Genomic DNA, 16066 nt, shown 5'->3' on the forward strand with positions numbered 1-16066 from the left:
ACAGTACTCTTACTCCAAGAGGGTTTAGGCCTGGAAAGGTTCAGGTCTAAAATACTCTCCTGTTGAACCAGAAAATCTGTCCAATCCTGTATTGAGTAGGAAAACCTGTGGAGCAATTTGGTTAAAACAGCAGAATGAGTGCCCCAATTAAGTTTGCTGGTGTGATAACATGATTCTAATTGAGGCTTAAGTGTGTTTGTTATAGAGGTTACAGGAGTGCATCAAAGCGTGGAGATTCTTGTACACAAAGTACTGTGTTAACACCTCGAAGTAACTTTCAATGCATCTTAAACAATGCTTTTTGTTTTTTTCCTTAGATCAACGTTCGAGTTGTTACTATGGATGCAGAGCTGGAGTTTGCCATCCAGCCAAACACTACAGGCAAACAGCTGTTTGACCAGGTCAGTGAAGGGCTGGTGTGGACTCTTGTTGTTTAATTTTGGAGTGTGTTTTGGACTATAGTGTTTTCTTAAGACTGGATTCCAAACCTGTCTTTCTTCTCTCTACCTCCTAATCAAACAGCCTCAGTCTGAACTAAAATCTCTAAATTCCAGCACAGTAAAAACCCTTTAAGGTACATTATGTTGCAGTGAAACATGTCTTCCTAGCATGTTGGATGACGAACTATCACAAGGGATCTAAATTATTTAGACAGCATAGGTAGCATGTAAAAATGTACCTCTTGCTTCGAAGTACTGCTTAGCTCTTACATAGTTCTTAACTTCTAAGGTTGAAGTGTTTCTCTTATGCATAAAACTGTTCAGAATCAGGTATTCAGGTGGCTGATGAGGGCATTGGCATGGCTGCATTAATTCAAATGCTGGGTTTGAGGAACCACTTACCACAGGTGTTTGAGTTTGTCAAAATACTGGAAAACCAGAAGAGTTTGTGATCTCTGTGCAGCATTTACAGACAACATGCCTTGTAAGAAGCCCCTGTGCAGCAGGATGGAGCAGATTAGTGCAGCCTGCCTTCAGGGATTCCCAGGGAAGTGGAGGGTTTGAGTGGCCAAGACTTTCCTCCTGTACTGTTATTCTTCCTGTTACTGCTTTAACAATATACAGGTTTATTTGAAGATGGACCTGCAAAGATCAGATAAAGACAACTAAAACAAACTGTGTGCTATTTGTGAAACTTTGTTAATAACTACTTAAGTAGCTTGCTGTTACAGAATTCTGAAGTAAGGCCTAGATTTTAGCGGAAAAACATTTACTTGCTCTGAAACTCAAAAAAATAAAAGAAAATAATTGCTTCTAGCCATTTCTCCTCTAGTCCTGAAGAATAAGAATTGGTCTATGCAGACTTCAGTCACACATTTCAACATGTTCACAAACTGTTACTTGCTGTTAACTGCTGCCCTTGTACCTGCTAACCTTGATATCTAAGGGTGGTTGTAGTTGAGTAGCTACTGCTACTCAAGCGGGCAGTACTGGCTAAATAAGGTCCATTCCTTCTGAGGTATTGTTGATACAATTTCTTGTTTCAGTGAGTTAACTAGAACTTGCTAGGCCTTAAGGCAATTGTGCATTGAGAAGTACTTAAAAAGAAAACCCCAAAACAAACAACAAACCAGTTTAAAAAAAATGAAATTCCAAACCCCCAACAAAGGAAAAAAAGCTTTTAGTGAGTTCTTGAAAGGAATGAAAGAAGGAAATCAAATACTAATCACTGCAGAACTTCACAGTACAAAACCAAGTACTCCAGCTTGTGTTTAGCATTAAATCTAATTACTTTTGATTACTACTGATGTGGGATAAACATCAAGTACTCATTGAACACAGAGGCGAAGGATTCAATCCCCATGGTTCATTCATTTTAGAGTTCAGCTTGATGATCCTTGTGGGTCCCTTCCAACTCAGAATATTCTATGATTCTTTGACTGGAAATTTGCTGAAATGCATTTGAAACTTGCATTTTTATGGAACCAGTATCTGCTGCTCAATCTTCCAGAGAGAGTCACCAAGTTGATTAGGGAGATGGATCACCTCACCTATGAGGAAAGGCTGAGAAATGGGATTACTCAGCCTGGAGAAGAGAAGGCTTTGGGGTGACGTAACTTCAGCCTTCCAGTGCCTGAAAGGAACCCTAAAAGAAGTTGGAGAGAGACTATGTACAAGGGCGTGTAGGGACAGGGCAAGGGGGAATGGATTCAAACTGAAAGAAGCAGGTTTAGATTAGATATAAGGAAGAAATTCTTTACTGTGATGGTGGTGAGGCACTGAAACAGGTTGCCCAGAGAAGCTGTGGATGCCCCAACCCTGGAAGTGTTCAAGGCCTGCTTGGATGGAACTTTGAGCAATCTGGTCTAGTGGAAGGTGTCCCTGTGCATGACAGGGGGGTGGAACTAGATGATCTTAAAGGTCCCTTCCAGCCCTGGCCATTCTATGATTCCATTCATGCTGATCACCATGGCATCAGAGTAACTTCTTTCCCCGGCCCTTTCATGTTAATCCAAAATAGAGAAATTGGATTTTATCTCCATCAATATGAAAATCCAAATTACTTAAAGCCTCTTCTCCATATATATTTACTATTGCTTACATCTGTTCAGAGTCAGGGTCATCTGTCTGGCAGAAGAGAAACTACTGTCTCTGCTTTCAGCTGAGAACATAGAAAAGGCAGGATGTTTCAGATTCAAGATACTTCTATTTTAGCTTGCTGTCTGGGTACTTTGGCATTTCTGAAGAATGCTTAGTGCACAATTGGGATGACCTACTCCTCATGGAGATTTGCTTCTTATATCCACTGGCACGGATTTAAAACCTGTGATTGGAAATTCTTATCCATATTTCATACCTTGTTGGAGGATACTTCTTCATATGAAGGGAAGGCTGAGGTAGAATTGTGCAGCACAAAACCAGAAAAGGTGAAGACCATACATTCTCTCTTCAGTTCTGTTGAGCAAGCCTTTCACTAGGCCCTTATCTCAGGTGGAGTTTATGCTCAGATAAAGCCTGTGGAGGCAACAGGTTTTCACAGGTATGGGGAGTGGCCCAACTGCAACTGCAGAACCACTGTGAGGGTTTTGAAGAAGCATGCTATTTTTAAAAACTACAAGGTGATTTGTTGACCTGGTTGTCAGCTAGCTTTTACAGGAGAAGGAAAATAGTGGAAACCTGTGAATATTAAGATCCTCTCCAGTCAAGCCAGTCCTGTGCAGAGTTTCTGCGGCAGTGAGGTCTGAGGTGTCCCAAGAACCTACCCAGTGGACTCTGCAGCTGGCTGGAGTATCTCCGAGGTAGTCAAGTGCCTTCCTGACCATGAGTAAAAGAAATTCAAACTGAGGAGAGGGTAACTGGCATTTTCTGGAAATGAATGCATAACTGGATGGAATGGGAAGACTCAAGATTTGTGGCTTCATGCATTTGAGGAAGCAGAGGAGGTGTCTCTCATCTTGTATGTTATTTCTTCTTCTTGTTTCTTATTTCTTCCTTGTTTTGCCATGGAGGAAGTTTACAGAGCATTTCCCAGGACAGGCTAAAACATTCCTTGTTCTTTGTATTGAAACTCAAACAGTCAAATTATGAAGTTTAGCTTAATGCTTTCTCCTTCCTTGCTTTTAGGTTTTGGGAGGAATTTGAGGGGTCATGATTTATGAAAGCTTTCTAACTCTCTTAGAAGAGACATTCAGAGATAATGACCTGATAACTGCTTGATTTATGCAACTTTTTATTTTAACAAAGTTGCAACATTCTTTTGTGCAACAGGAAGTACCATATTCAACATACCCCTGGTTTTCTGTTAGACTTCATAAAAATACATCCAGCTGTCAGAAAATGTGTCTCTTCCATGATGAAACAAGTCACTTTGAGGGAGGAGGGAAAAGGAATTTTAGTCAAGTAAAAGCTGAATTATTTACAGAGCCCAGCTCTTATTTTAAAAGGACACCAGGTTTGGGTTTTTTTGGGTTTGTTTGGATTGGTGGGTTTTATTGTCTTTTTGATAAACTCTAGTTAGTCTTAGCTAATGTGACATTGTTTCTGTCAAATCTGCTCTCCAGTCAGAGTGTCTCCAGCAATACCATAAATGTGGAGGTGAAACAGATGCTTGGGCAACATCTTAGACTTCTTGAAGCACATGTAACTACACAGTCCCAAGTCTGTTACACTTCCCTGACTCACTAAGAGGTTTTAACTACTCTTTGCCTTCCACTCAGTTGAGCTCTTGGTAGTGATGCCTACATCACTTTTTGAGGGGCTACTCTGCAATAACACAACAGAAGTGATCCAGCTATGTAGGTAATAGATATTTGCAGATTTTGGCTGTGTCTAGAGCACAGTTTTACAGGTAGATGAGCTGGCAGCCAAGCAGTTGGCTATAAGAACAAGCTGCCAAGAGTAGGTGAAGATCATGAACTTGTTCACTGTATGCTCCACTGAGGAAATGTAACATGTCCAAACAGGACTGCTTTTCTAGTAAGTGCACCATCCAGTCAATGGATGGTGTTTCTGTGTCTTTCAGCTGGTTAGTATTTACAATATATGAAATGAAACTTGTCCTAATGTGGGGACATTGACATATTTTTGTCCTTTATAAACTCAGCCTTTTGGGGAGCTTAAAAAAATAATAACCGTGACTGAGAATACTTGCATCTTGTTTTAACTCTCAGAGCATCACAGCAGTGGTATAAGGCACCTCTCAGTTGCTTCTTCTAGAAGGAACAGTCTCTGGTGACTGGCAGACAAGGTCACTTGAGCCATTAGTACTGCTAGGTAGTTGTAGTTAATACTAATACCATTAGATACTATCCTACCAAAAACTTTGGTAACATAACTCATCTGCTTCGCTAAGTAGTTTTAAGATGGGTCAGTAGATAAAAGCAAGCAGAAACCCCACCTGCTACATGTGTATCAGTCTAGCAGTTGGTGGTCTGTCACTTGCTGTTTGTCTCACCTGCTTTCCCCAAGATCATCATCTTCTAGAAACTGGGTGGGACAAATATCATAGCCTATGCTGTCATCATAATCTACAATGGCATCTTTGTCTGCAAGGTGAAATTAAGAGATACCAAGTGAGTAGGTTTAGGTTGTTGCCTGCACCCATCACAGGGGATGTGGGACTCGAAAGGATACCTGGATCTCAAGTAAAGTTTTTCCTGCAATAGCTTTTTCTTTTTTACCTTTCTGTTGCAGGTGGTCAAAACCATAGGTTTGCGAGAAGTGTGGTACTTTGGTCTTCAGTATGTGGACAACAAAGGATTCCAAACTTGGCTGAAGCTTGATAAAAAGGTAACAGACTTGGGCTAATTGCTGGACAAAGGTTAAAGCTTGTATGTTTCCTGGTGTGTTATTGGCTGCAACTTTACACACCTTGTGCCTGCTGTTGATTGTGCCCTAATTTTCATAATTCCAGGATTGTTTTTAGAGATAACACTGTGATCTCCATGAGGTATGGCATGGTAGAAGCCCTTTCATTCTCTGAGTTGCAGGAAGCATTTGCCAGATGTGCAGCAGCCCCTCAATACTGTACTTTGTTGGGAGAAAGCAACTTCATTTTCTGTGGCTGGAGGAGCACCTTGGCTGAAGATGGGCTTAGGTCCTGCCTGTGCAGGATCAGTGGTGTGCTAATTGGAGAAGAGGCACTTGCAAGCTGGGTAGTCAAGTGGTTATGCCTCTGATGTGCTCCTGCTTTTGTATTCCCAGCTCTGAGGGCATGAACTGCTTCTCTTGATGCACCAGTCGGCAACACACCTGTTTAATGTCAGGGGGCTGTTCTCTGTCAGACACACACAGTACTAGGTGGGTTTGCTATCTGATACAGCACGGTAGATCATTTTCCAGTGACCAGTGTTTGCTGTACAAACAGGATTTAACTGGCTTAGTTGGAAAACATAATGCATCTCCCTCATGTTCTCTCCTATCTGTAAGCAGCCAGAATTAAGGAATTCCACTAAAGAGTTGCCAGTCACTCCCCTCTTATGGCAAATGCCCCAGATTCTTTCTTCTCTCTAAAAGCAATCTATTCTATTGTTTGCAAAAAACCACCTGCTCAGTTGTGGTGTCACCTCTGTCCTCAGGTTTCTGCTCAAGAAATCAGAAAGGAGAATCCCCTCCAGTTCAGATTCCGTGCCAAGTTCTTCCCAGAGGATGTGTCCGAAGAGCTGATTCAGGACATCACGCAGAAGCTGTTCTTCCTGCAGGTGAAGGAAGGGATCCTCAGTGATGAGATCTACTGTCCTCCTGAAACAGCAGTACTTCTTGGCTCCTATGCTGTGCAGGCCAAATTTGGAGATTACAACAAAGAAGTGCACAAGCCTGGATACCTCAATTCAGAGCGTCTGATCCCCCAAAGGTGAAGGAATTGGCTGATGCAGTCTCTTTAAAATTTTTAAAATTTGAATTCTATTTAAATGTAAAGAGTTTTATTTAAAAGTATATTTGGCTTTTTTTTTCCTAATTGAATTGTACATAATTGTGATTTTCCCTTATTTTATTTCTACCTGTCATATTTGAGTATGTTTTTGCTTCTTCTTGGGTTGGGTTGGTTAGAGAGGAAATACAGTTTTGTTTTTAGCTTTTATTTCTTAAACACTGCTGCCGTGCTGATAACTGTGGCAGTAAGAATGTTTCCTCTTTAAGAAGAAATGGGCAGCATTAAGCCAAGAATATGTCATTCTTGAAGAAGGTTGGGTTCTGTGTTCTTAATCCTACAGTACAGTAATAAAAAACTTGCATGTAGAAAACATATTTTTGCGGCTACACAGTCCATCCCCACACAGAATCAGTGGATGTTATCAGACCAATGGCTTTTGTTTACCCTTCCTGATGACACTGCAGCAATGTCTAATTCCTGGGATTGCACCAACTTTTGCTTTGCTGCAATCCCCTGGTGTCTACAGTATGTGTGTGATTTGTTTTCAGAGTTTTGCTTATACTTCTGAGTCTGGTCAGTGACCAGAAAGGCTTTGCAGAGGGTTATTGCTCATTCTGAATTGCTCTGCTGTTCTCAAAGAGAACATCTTTGGGCTGAGTAGGGTCTTCCTTTTGGCTACAGTAAGGCTTCCATCAGGGTGAGAGTAAGATTATAGCAAAGATTACCATCAGTGGATACTGCAGAACATCTGATCTTGCTGATATCTGTTTCCTTGTGTAGGGTGATGGACCAGCATAAACTCTCCAGAGAGCAGTGGGAGGAACGGATCCAGGTGTGGCACGCTGAGCACAGTGGCATGCTCAAGTGAGTGTTTTGTGTTGGTCCTTGGGCTGATCACCTTGCTGTTTGTTTGATTACCTTAAATTTGCATTTTTACATCATGGTTTTGTTAGTCTATGGTTTAGACTCTGAGTTGCCTGTGTGAGCCTACTCCTGGTGTGTATTTTTTAGTTCAGTATTGAATCACATGGTAAAACACAGAAGTATATTTTGTACTGGTGCTGAGAACAGTGTGGCTTCCTGAAAATCTTGGACCTGTGCACATTGTATTAGTGATAGCTTTAAGTGAGAAAGTGTAAAGGTGTGTGTCAAACCTTACAGTCATTGAAGCATTTGCATTGACAGCTGGAGAAAGCTCAGATCCTAGACCTTTTGTACCACTGTACCCTGAGACAAGGAGGAGTGCTGAGAGAGGTGAATGTTGCTGATTTTCTGTCTGGAAATCCTAGGGATTGGTATATAGCAATATTACATGTGTGTGCTCGTAGATGTGATATCATAACCTCTAAAGTGAATCCTAAATGGTGAATGTTCAGTTTTAACTCTATGTTTGAAGTGAGGTTTAGGAATTTTTTTTTTTTTCTTCTGAAGTGTTTGTGTTTATGACACAGAGCAGATGTTGGTTTCTCATTTATCTGACTTTTTCCTGTCTCAATCAGAGAGAATGCCATGCTGGAATACCTGAAGATTGCCCAAGACCTGGAGATGTATGGAATCAACTACTTTGAAATCAAGAATAAGAAAGGAACTGACCTCTGGTTGGGGGTCGATGCCTTGGGGCTCAACATCTATGAAAAGGATGATAAGTAAGACTTTTTTTTTTTGCCTCTGATCTTCCAAAGAGTGCTGGTACAGGACATTCTTCATTTACAGGAATGCTTGTGTTCCAATTTTGGATGAGTAGGTGAAGCTAGGAAATGGGCTTTCACATCACTTGTGCTTTCATGTCTTTCCTGGCCTGCTAACACTACCTGCTGTATAAAGATGTCAGTTGTACAATGCCATCTTCATAATCGTGCTTAGTGGTGGAGCTGAATCCTGAACTGAGGAGTTTACCAGGCTTTTCCTTGAGCCAGGTCACCAGTTTTGCCATCAGTGGCCACAACACGAGAAACTGGCTAGGCTAAGGTATTTGCAGTGTTCGGACACCTAAGGAAACTCCTATCCTGAAGTTAATGATGGATATGCATTCAGGTGCCTGGTTCTGAAAAAGACAGATTATGGGGTGGACACAAAAGCAAACCTGGGTGACACCCAGCACCCAGGGAGAGGCTAACCTATATAGTTACTGTGAATAAGGAATGAAATGAGGGCTTACTGAAGTATGCATAGTTTTAATCAGCCCTTCTGGTAAAGGCAGAGCCATTATTAATTGGATAGTAGGTGGGAAATGATAGACTACATCTATAAATAAACATAATAAGAAGGTGAGAACATCTGTGTCTAAGCCTGCTAGTCTCTCCTAATACTCTGCAACTGAAGGATTGAAGGGAGTTAAAATAGATATTTTTTAGATGAAGCATTGCTGTCAAGACTGCTTTCTTTTCCTCTCCTCGATGTTGCAAATCTTTGTTTCATGTCACTAATCTGTAACAGATTATCATTGAAATACAGAATAGATTTCACCTGTTCTACATCTTTGCCTCCGAAAAGCTTTGAATGCAACCAAGATATTAATTGGAAGTTTCTGTATCTTCTGTTGATAAGGCAAAGAGGAAGGCAGTCTTTTCTGCAATGCTAATATGGGCTGTCACCCAGAAAACAAGGAGTGTCACTTGAAAGAAAAGTAGTTTCGCTCATGTAATACTTCAGTCTTGAATGACTGGTCTTGCTATGTAACCATGGTCACACAAACAGGTTTTTCGAGCTGCAGAAATCAGAGTGTAGCCATTGACTGTGAAGACCTATCAAGAGTGTTTGCAAAACAAATACAGTGCTGGAATAAACTGCTTATTTCTGCTGTAACTCTTGTTACTATATAATTAAGTCTTTCCAACAGATGTGGGGACTAGAAAAATAGTAATGTGTATGGCACCTCTGGTTTGTAGGTGCAAAGTTTGGGGACTGAGGGCAGCGATGAAGAAGAGATTTCATTGTTGAAGTTTAACGTGAGGAAAATGAGGCTGTGCTGTAGGTGTGTGAGCCTCTATACTGCAGTGCATATCAATGTCCTGTTTCTAGGTATATTCAAGCTTCTATTTTTCCTGCATTAAAGGGAAGATTCTGCAGTAGAACTTACTAATGAGTGAATTATTTTAGTTGTCTGTCATACTGTATTATCTATGATTTAAGCACTTGTACTAATGTGATGAAGACTGGAGTAATTAGTTAATCTTAGTCTAATCAAATAATTTTCTTTACAGTTCTTAATGTTACACACACACACACTATTGCATAATCTTACCAGTTGAGTTAGAGGTTAGGGAGTGGATATTTCTGAAGAGGGTGAATTTTATTCTGGATATCTGAATTTAAATGAAGCAAGGGGTTTTTTTTTGTGCTTGGACCCAGCAAAATCTTTTCATGTAGTAGTTTTCCATATCTTTGACAATGAGTGAAATTCCTCCCAGAATTGCTCTTTTTTTCTTTAATCAATGTGCTCCATAGAATTCTTACAGAATTTGAGTGGTCCACTGTGATGAAACATTTCTCTAAGTGCTAAACATTAAATACTTGTACCTTCAAATAATTTGCAAGAATAATTGTGACAGAGACACATATATTGGAGGGGTTAGAGAATAACAAGAAGATTGCTTATTGGTATTATTTTTTACATAAGGCACAATTCTTAATCATTAACAGCTATCTCTAGAAACTATACCCTCCCTTGCTAGGAGAAGAATAAAAGAATAATAATGTGATATTAAATATAAAAAGAAAATATTTGATTGGGGTAATAAAAGGTCTTTATTACAGTCAAATGCACAAGTCCTTGTGATGCCAGAACTTGCTGCAGAGCTGATCAGGTGTGTGAAGGTGAAGTATTGGAATGGCTCAGAAACATTTGATCTCATGACAAACTAGGTGGTTTTTGTATGCGAGACTCTGGAGAAATTAAGGCAGAGGAAAATCTCAAGGTTTTAGTGAGTCATATAGAAAAATTTCAAACAAATCAACAGACCTGGACTCCTCAGCAGCGAGGAAGAGCTGGGAGTCTGAATCTTGCCCTTTGCTTCATAGGGGAGCTTTTCAATAGTGGGGAGCCACGTGGCACAGCTCACTGCATGACCAGTGAGTAAAGTTCCACTTGGTGACTCATGGGATGGGCTGAAAGAGCAGTTTGTATGGAAGGAAAGAACAGGGCCCTTTGTTACTAATCTTGCCTGTGATCTAGGGGAGGAGATATCTGAAGGGAGGGGGTCAAGAGGATGGAGCCAGGCTTCTCTCAATGGTGCTGAGCAATGGGGCAAGGAGCAGGCACTGATGCACAGGAAGTTCCACCTGAATATGAGGAAGAACATTATTTACTGTACAGGTGACCATGCACTGGAGCAGCTTGCCCGGGGAGACTGTGGAGTCTCCATGACTGGAAGCATTCAGGATGCAATCCTGTGCCATGTGCTCTGGGATGACCCTGCTAGAGCAGGGAGGTTGGACCAGATGATCCTCTGTGGTCCCTTGCAACAAGACCCATTCTGTGAAACAAAAGAAAATAAGTCATCTCCTACTAATGGTGCCTGTCCAGCACTTCAGAGTGAAGGCAGCATGGAGGTGACTGGGCTAGGTCTTACACAGCAGAGAAGGCTTGCCTGTGAGTGCTGTAAGGTGTGGGGAGCAGCTCAGTTACTTTGGCTTATGCGTCCCATGATGTGTGAGAGGCCTGTGCAAGTGCAAGGAAGCACTGCACATAAAGTCTTCATGCTGTGGATTTTGGGCCCAGAGTTGAAAGAAGTAAGCTTAAAAGCAGCTGAGCATGTGGCTTCAGTAGAGTCCATCCCTATTACATAGCCAAAGGTCAGTAGGGTGGCTGATGAAAATGAGAAGAGACTCAGTAAGAGAGGTTACTGGGCTTCTTTTCCTATTCCCTGTGGTATTCTGGGTCAATTACTGTCTCTTTTGGGAATTCTCTTTCAGGAAAGCTTTGTGAAGCATTGCATTCCACAGGTGTTGGAAGTAATTTAGGGGAAAAATGTTTATTGCATCATCCCTTAAAACAAGTTTTTCTTCTTTCCAGACTAACCCCGAAGATTGGGTTCCCCTGGAGTGAAATCAGAAACATCTCTTTCAATGACAAGAAGTTTGTTATAAAGCCTATTGACAAGAAGGCACCAGTAAGTATAGCTAGAAGGGACTACTGGATATTGCATATGAAAACTGATACTGTTTCATCTCAAAATAAAATAGTCTTGGAGAGAAGAAAGCTGCAGATATTCTAGATGCAAAATAAGCATTTGTAATTAGAGTGTATTTAGACCTGCTTTTTTTTCTGTGCAGCATAAATGAAGAGCTGATAGTGAAGCTAATGTGGAAAAAGATAAGGATTTTACAACTGCAGAGTCCTTTTGATTGTAGTAAACTGGGTAACTGCATGCTCAAATTTGAGATTCTTTGCTAGTTCACTAGTTCTGTGAGTCCTCTCTGCATATCTTTCAGTGCATGCAAGCTGATAGGTAAATTTTATTTTTGTTTTTTCATTTAAAAATACCTAATTAAAGAAGTTACAGATATAGTTCAAATGCTACTGCAAAACCACACAGATACATATGGCTTCCCATCCATCACTGCTCACTTCCACACTACTGACAGAGTACAATGTCATGTTAATTGACTTTCTTGAACACCAAGGTAAATCTCAGGGATATGACTTTGGTGGAGAGCTGAAATATAGCTACCTGTGAATGTTGCTTTTCAATACTTAAAAGTATGTTTTCAGAGTTCTTTTAGTGAGGAATTAGAAACTTACTTTGACCTGTTGAGAATGTAAGGTGGAATAACTGGTATAGGTGGATGTCATTTTGTCAGTCTTGTGAAATTATTGGAGTAGTTGAGAAAGACCTCCTCTGCTCTTCCCCAACCCCACTACTTGGCCTTGGTGGGTAAGTACAGCCCAGAGAAATAATAAGCAGCCTGGCTTTGGCAAAGGATGATGGCTTATAAATATCTCTAAAAGAAAAAGATCCTCCCAGTAATTTAAGGGATACTAATGCACTGTGTACTGCAGGGATTTCTTCCTTCCCCCAGATAAGAACCTGGGGGAGAGGAGCTTTTTTTCAGAAATGCTGTTAGTGAAAACAACAGAACTCCCCAGAGACAGAAAGCTGGTCTGTCAGGCATGTTTTTCTCAATAGAAGAGCCTCTTGCATGTTTTGTACATAATTACAAACACAGATCATAGCTTGCCACCCACTCCCCAAAGAGAAAATTTGAGTTTGAAATGGAGGGCTTGCAAAAGGCTGGTACAGAAACATGTAAGCATTGAAAACCTTAGTTATATTTCCTCCTTCCCTGTCAATTGTTATTTTCCCTCTGGCTGGTGGTATGTTTAAAGCTGTGCCTAAAATAAGGATTTACCTGGGCACTCATTTTGAGTATTCAGAAAGTTGTCTGGTTCTTTTTGTGTGCTTGTGTCTCCTTCTAAAAAGGCAGGCATTATAATTACAGCAAAATACTCAGTCCACCCAAGTGGAAGCTCTCTTTTAATTTGGAGGATTCTATATGCCTGTGTTTAAATTTACAGTAATGTAAAGGGCAGAGTCCTGTGGCACCTTGCCCAGGATAAGCTTTTTAATTTTTGGGCTTTGTATACTCCAAGATCTTCAGCACATTATCTTTAAAACATCAAGGTGCAGTTCTCCCAGTTGTGTGAGATCTGGGGTAGGCTGGGGAAGAAGAAAGAAAGGAATTCTTTTATATTTGTATTTTAATGTTGTGCCCCTTGATTATGGCCTTAAATGACAAAAGCAAGCACCGTCCATACCTTCAGTATTTACTTCCATGTAAGTGAGTTTTGCCTCAGCACAGGATCTGTTCATCACAATATGCACAAACTGTTTGTTTTTACAATTACTTTTCAGAAGTAGGAGGTTGGATGAGCAGCTTACAGTCACAATTATCAGGATCAGACCTGTGAGCCTCGGAATGGCTCTGGCAGGATTTAGTGGGAGAGCACAGCACACTGCCCTGATGGCCTCTTCTGCAGCCAGTGTGTGCATTAGGGAAATGCATTGGAGAAAATCAGTCTTTGTCAGCATATTCATCTTAATACCACTTAAGGAGCTTTTAGTTGCTTAGTGTGACTTCTAGTTTTCCCAGAGATAGCCACAGTTGTGCTCTTAGCTCAGGCAATTAAAAACATGATCACTGTTTCCATACCTGGTTCCATCTCTTGCTAGCAGTGAGGCAATCCATAGGAGAGTAATTCCAAGGAATGGGCACTGGTTTATGGTGGCAATGTCGCAGCTTGCCCACTATCCATGTAGTACACAGATAAAGCACAAGGATGTTTATCCACTGTGTAAGTTCAGACTATGTTGTAAATGTGTGTGGTTGTGGACTCAGAAAAATTACCAGGGAGGTCGTGAACTTGGGCCCTCTGTATCCTTTCCTTAGCTGGTGTTCTTCTAGAAGAGCTAGTCTGATTTATAGTTTCTGTAAAAGTCTGATTATAAGACAGGTAATAAGAAATCTGGGAATGTCCTTTTTACTGAACCAGAAATTTTAGAATATTGTGTGTTTTGTATCAGCCTGCAACCTGATACTACAAATAACCCATGTGGTTGGTGGTTAAAAAATTAGTTTTCATTGGACACTCTTATAACAGCTTAGGTCAACTTAACTAGGAAATTCCATGGAACAGAAAATAATTATATTGAAAGGCATTTTTCTCTGAAAAATCACCTGGGGCCTTGAATGTTGATTCACATAGATCAAGAAATTCTACAAAGTTACATTTGTAGTTTGTGCTCTGTCTTTGAGTCACAAAACCACAAACTGAAAAACTACTCAACACTACATCTGTGTGTTGCCCAGATGGTTACCTGCCAACCCAGAACGTTCTGCAACAGCTAACAATCTCTATTTAAATGAGACTTCATCTATCTGGGATTTTCTCTAAAAGAAGAGTAACTTGCACATTCTATGTAGACTTTAAATGGAGAATATAAATCACAATAGTTTTGGCTTCAGATGATATTTGCAATCCCTACTGCTGTGTTTAAATGGCCTTGCATGTATGTCTGGATTAGAATTAAATTAGTGACAAGATGTTCTGTCTACAGTTAGCTGGGAGGAGAAAGAGTGTTTGGAAAAAACTGACTGTGGTGTCTTTCTCCTAGGACTTTGTGTTTTACGCCCCTCGTCTGAGAATTAACAAGAGGATTCTGCAGCTCTGCATGGGCAACCATGAACTGTACATGCGGCGCAGGAAGCCTGACACCATTGAGGTGCAGCAGATGAAAGCCCAGGCCCGGGAGGAGAAGCACCAGAAACAACTGGAAAGGTGGGTGTGGATACAGGCAGCTGATGTGGCATGGCAGAAATCAGTGACACCGAAGTGCCAGGGTTCAACAAGCAGCTGTATCCCCGGGCACAAGGCTCTGAGCTATCCCAGGCTCAGGACGAGCACATGTGGCCCTGGAGCTCTGGAGTATGGGCAGGGATTTGGGGGTTCTGCAGTACTCTTCCTGCCTGGCCCTGTGCCCATGCAGTCAGCTGTCCTGGCTGCAGCCTCAGGAGCTGCAAGAAAATGTACAAGTAAAGGCACAGCAGGCTCTGGTGGGGGGGTGTGCACCTAGAGAAGGGCTTTCCTGACTCCAGAGTGCTGGCATCTCATCTATGTACTGGGCCATAGAATGGTTGGGAGTAAGGGGAAGCCTTCACAGGGAGCACATATGTGTACGCTGTAAAGACAGAAGGAACTGGGAGATACCTTAACAGGCAAGGAAAAAGAAATAGCATTTCTACCACTGGCACAGGTTGCTTATGATTCAAGAAATCATGATGCTTTTCTCATGAACCTTGCTGTTTATCTCATTCCCTCAGTGCCATTGTTTTCACACCTCCTTTACTTTCCATATGGCAGAAGTAACAAAGTTACACCTCTTCTGCCTTGCAGTACAAGTCCTGTTTTTCTTTGTGTCTAGCAGCTATTTGGTATTCTAAATTTCTGTGGCAACCAACAAAAATACAAATGCTTTTTTGAAATGGGGTATCCAAAACAGAGCAAAAATTCTGAAGAGATGAAGGAATAGCCTATTTATGTCTTCTGGCTCCTGTTTTGTGGCAGCCACTTTCCCATTGAGCTGCCTGGAGAGATTCCTAGCCAGCTTTCTTGTCTGGCAGTAGCTTGGGTCCAAAAGTGAGCTTCTAGCATGAAATATGTTTCTAACAGGAAACAACTAGAAGATGAAAAGAAGAGGAGAGAGACAATTGAGAGGGAGAAAGAGCAAATGCTGAGGGAGAAGGAGGAGCTGCTGGTGAGGCTACAAGAGTATGAAGTGAAGACTCAGAAAGCAGAGAAAGGTAAAGTATTTGTTGTGGCAGACTAGACCACATATTGTGCTCCACAGAGGGGTTGTATGGGTTGCTACCCATGCCTTGCCTAAATCTGGTGACACTGGGATCGCTTGGCAAGGCTTACTACTGTCTGTCTGCCTATACAGATAAATGTGCAGATGTGCATCCCAAGAATGAAAGTAGCATAAAATCTGCAGATTTTGTTTGGCAACTGAAGGGCAGGAACTCTGTTTGCCTATGTTGCCAGGAGGACTTAAGTAGCGCAGCCTCTTCCAGCAGTGAGCAAGAGTCCAGCCCTCAAGTACTTTTTACTAACTCCCAACAGAAAAAGTATTTTGGGAACAAATCTTTCCAGTGAAATGGAAACTTCTGTTTCAATGCACAGAAGAACACATTGGAGGCAGCGACATCTGTCCATGCAGCAAACTGTCAATTAATGGCAGCAGAGTCATGTCAATGT

General features: G+C 41.3%; 1 protein-coding gene across 1 annotated transcript in view; it reads left to right on the top strand.

Moving 5' to 3' along the window:
* EZR (ezrin) overlaps positions 1–16066 on the top strand; it is a 36556-nt gene that overhangs the window by 16948 nt on the left and 3542 nt on the right. The window contains exons 2-9 of the mRNA XM_021540425.3: positions 318–401; positions 5133–5228; positions 6017–6291; positions 7093–7176; positions 7812–7958; positions 11327–11423; positions 14427–14590; positions 15482–15612. Coding sequence (XP_021396100.1) covers positions 318–401; positions 5133–5228; positions 6017–6291; positions 7093–7176; positions 7812–7958; positions 11327–11423; positions 14427–14590; positions 15482–15612 — 1078 coding nt within the window. The remainder of the gene's footprint in view (positions 1–317; positions 402–5132; positions 5229–6016; positions 6292–7092; positions 7177–7811; positions 7959–11326; positions 11424–14426; positions 14591–15481; positions 15613–16066) is intronic.

Source organism: Lonchura striata, chromosome 3 (genome assembly GCF_046129695.1).
Source record: "Lonchura striata isolate bLonStr1 chromosome 3, bLonStr1.mat, whole genome shotgun sequence".
NCBI classification, from domain to species: Eukaryota; Metazoa; Chordata; class Aves; order Passeriformes; family Estrildidae; genus Lonchura; species Lonchura striata.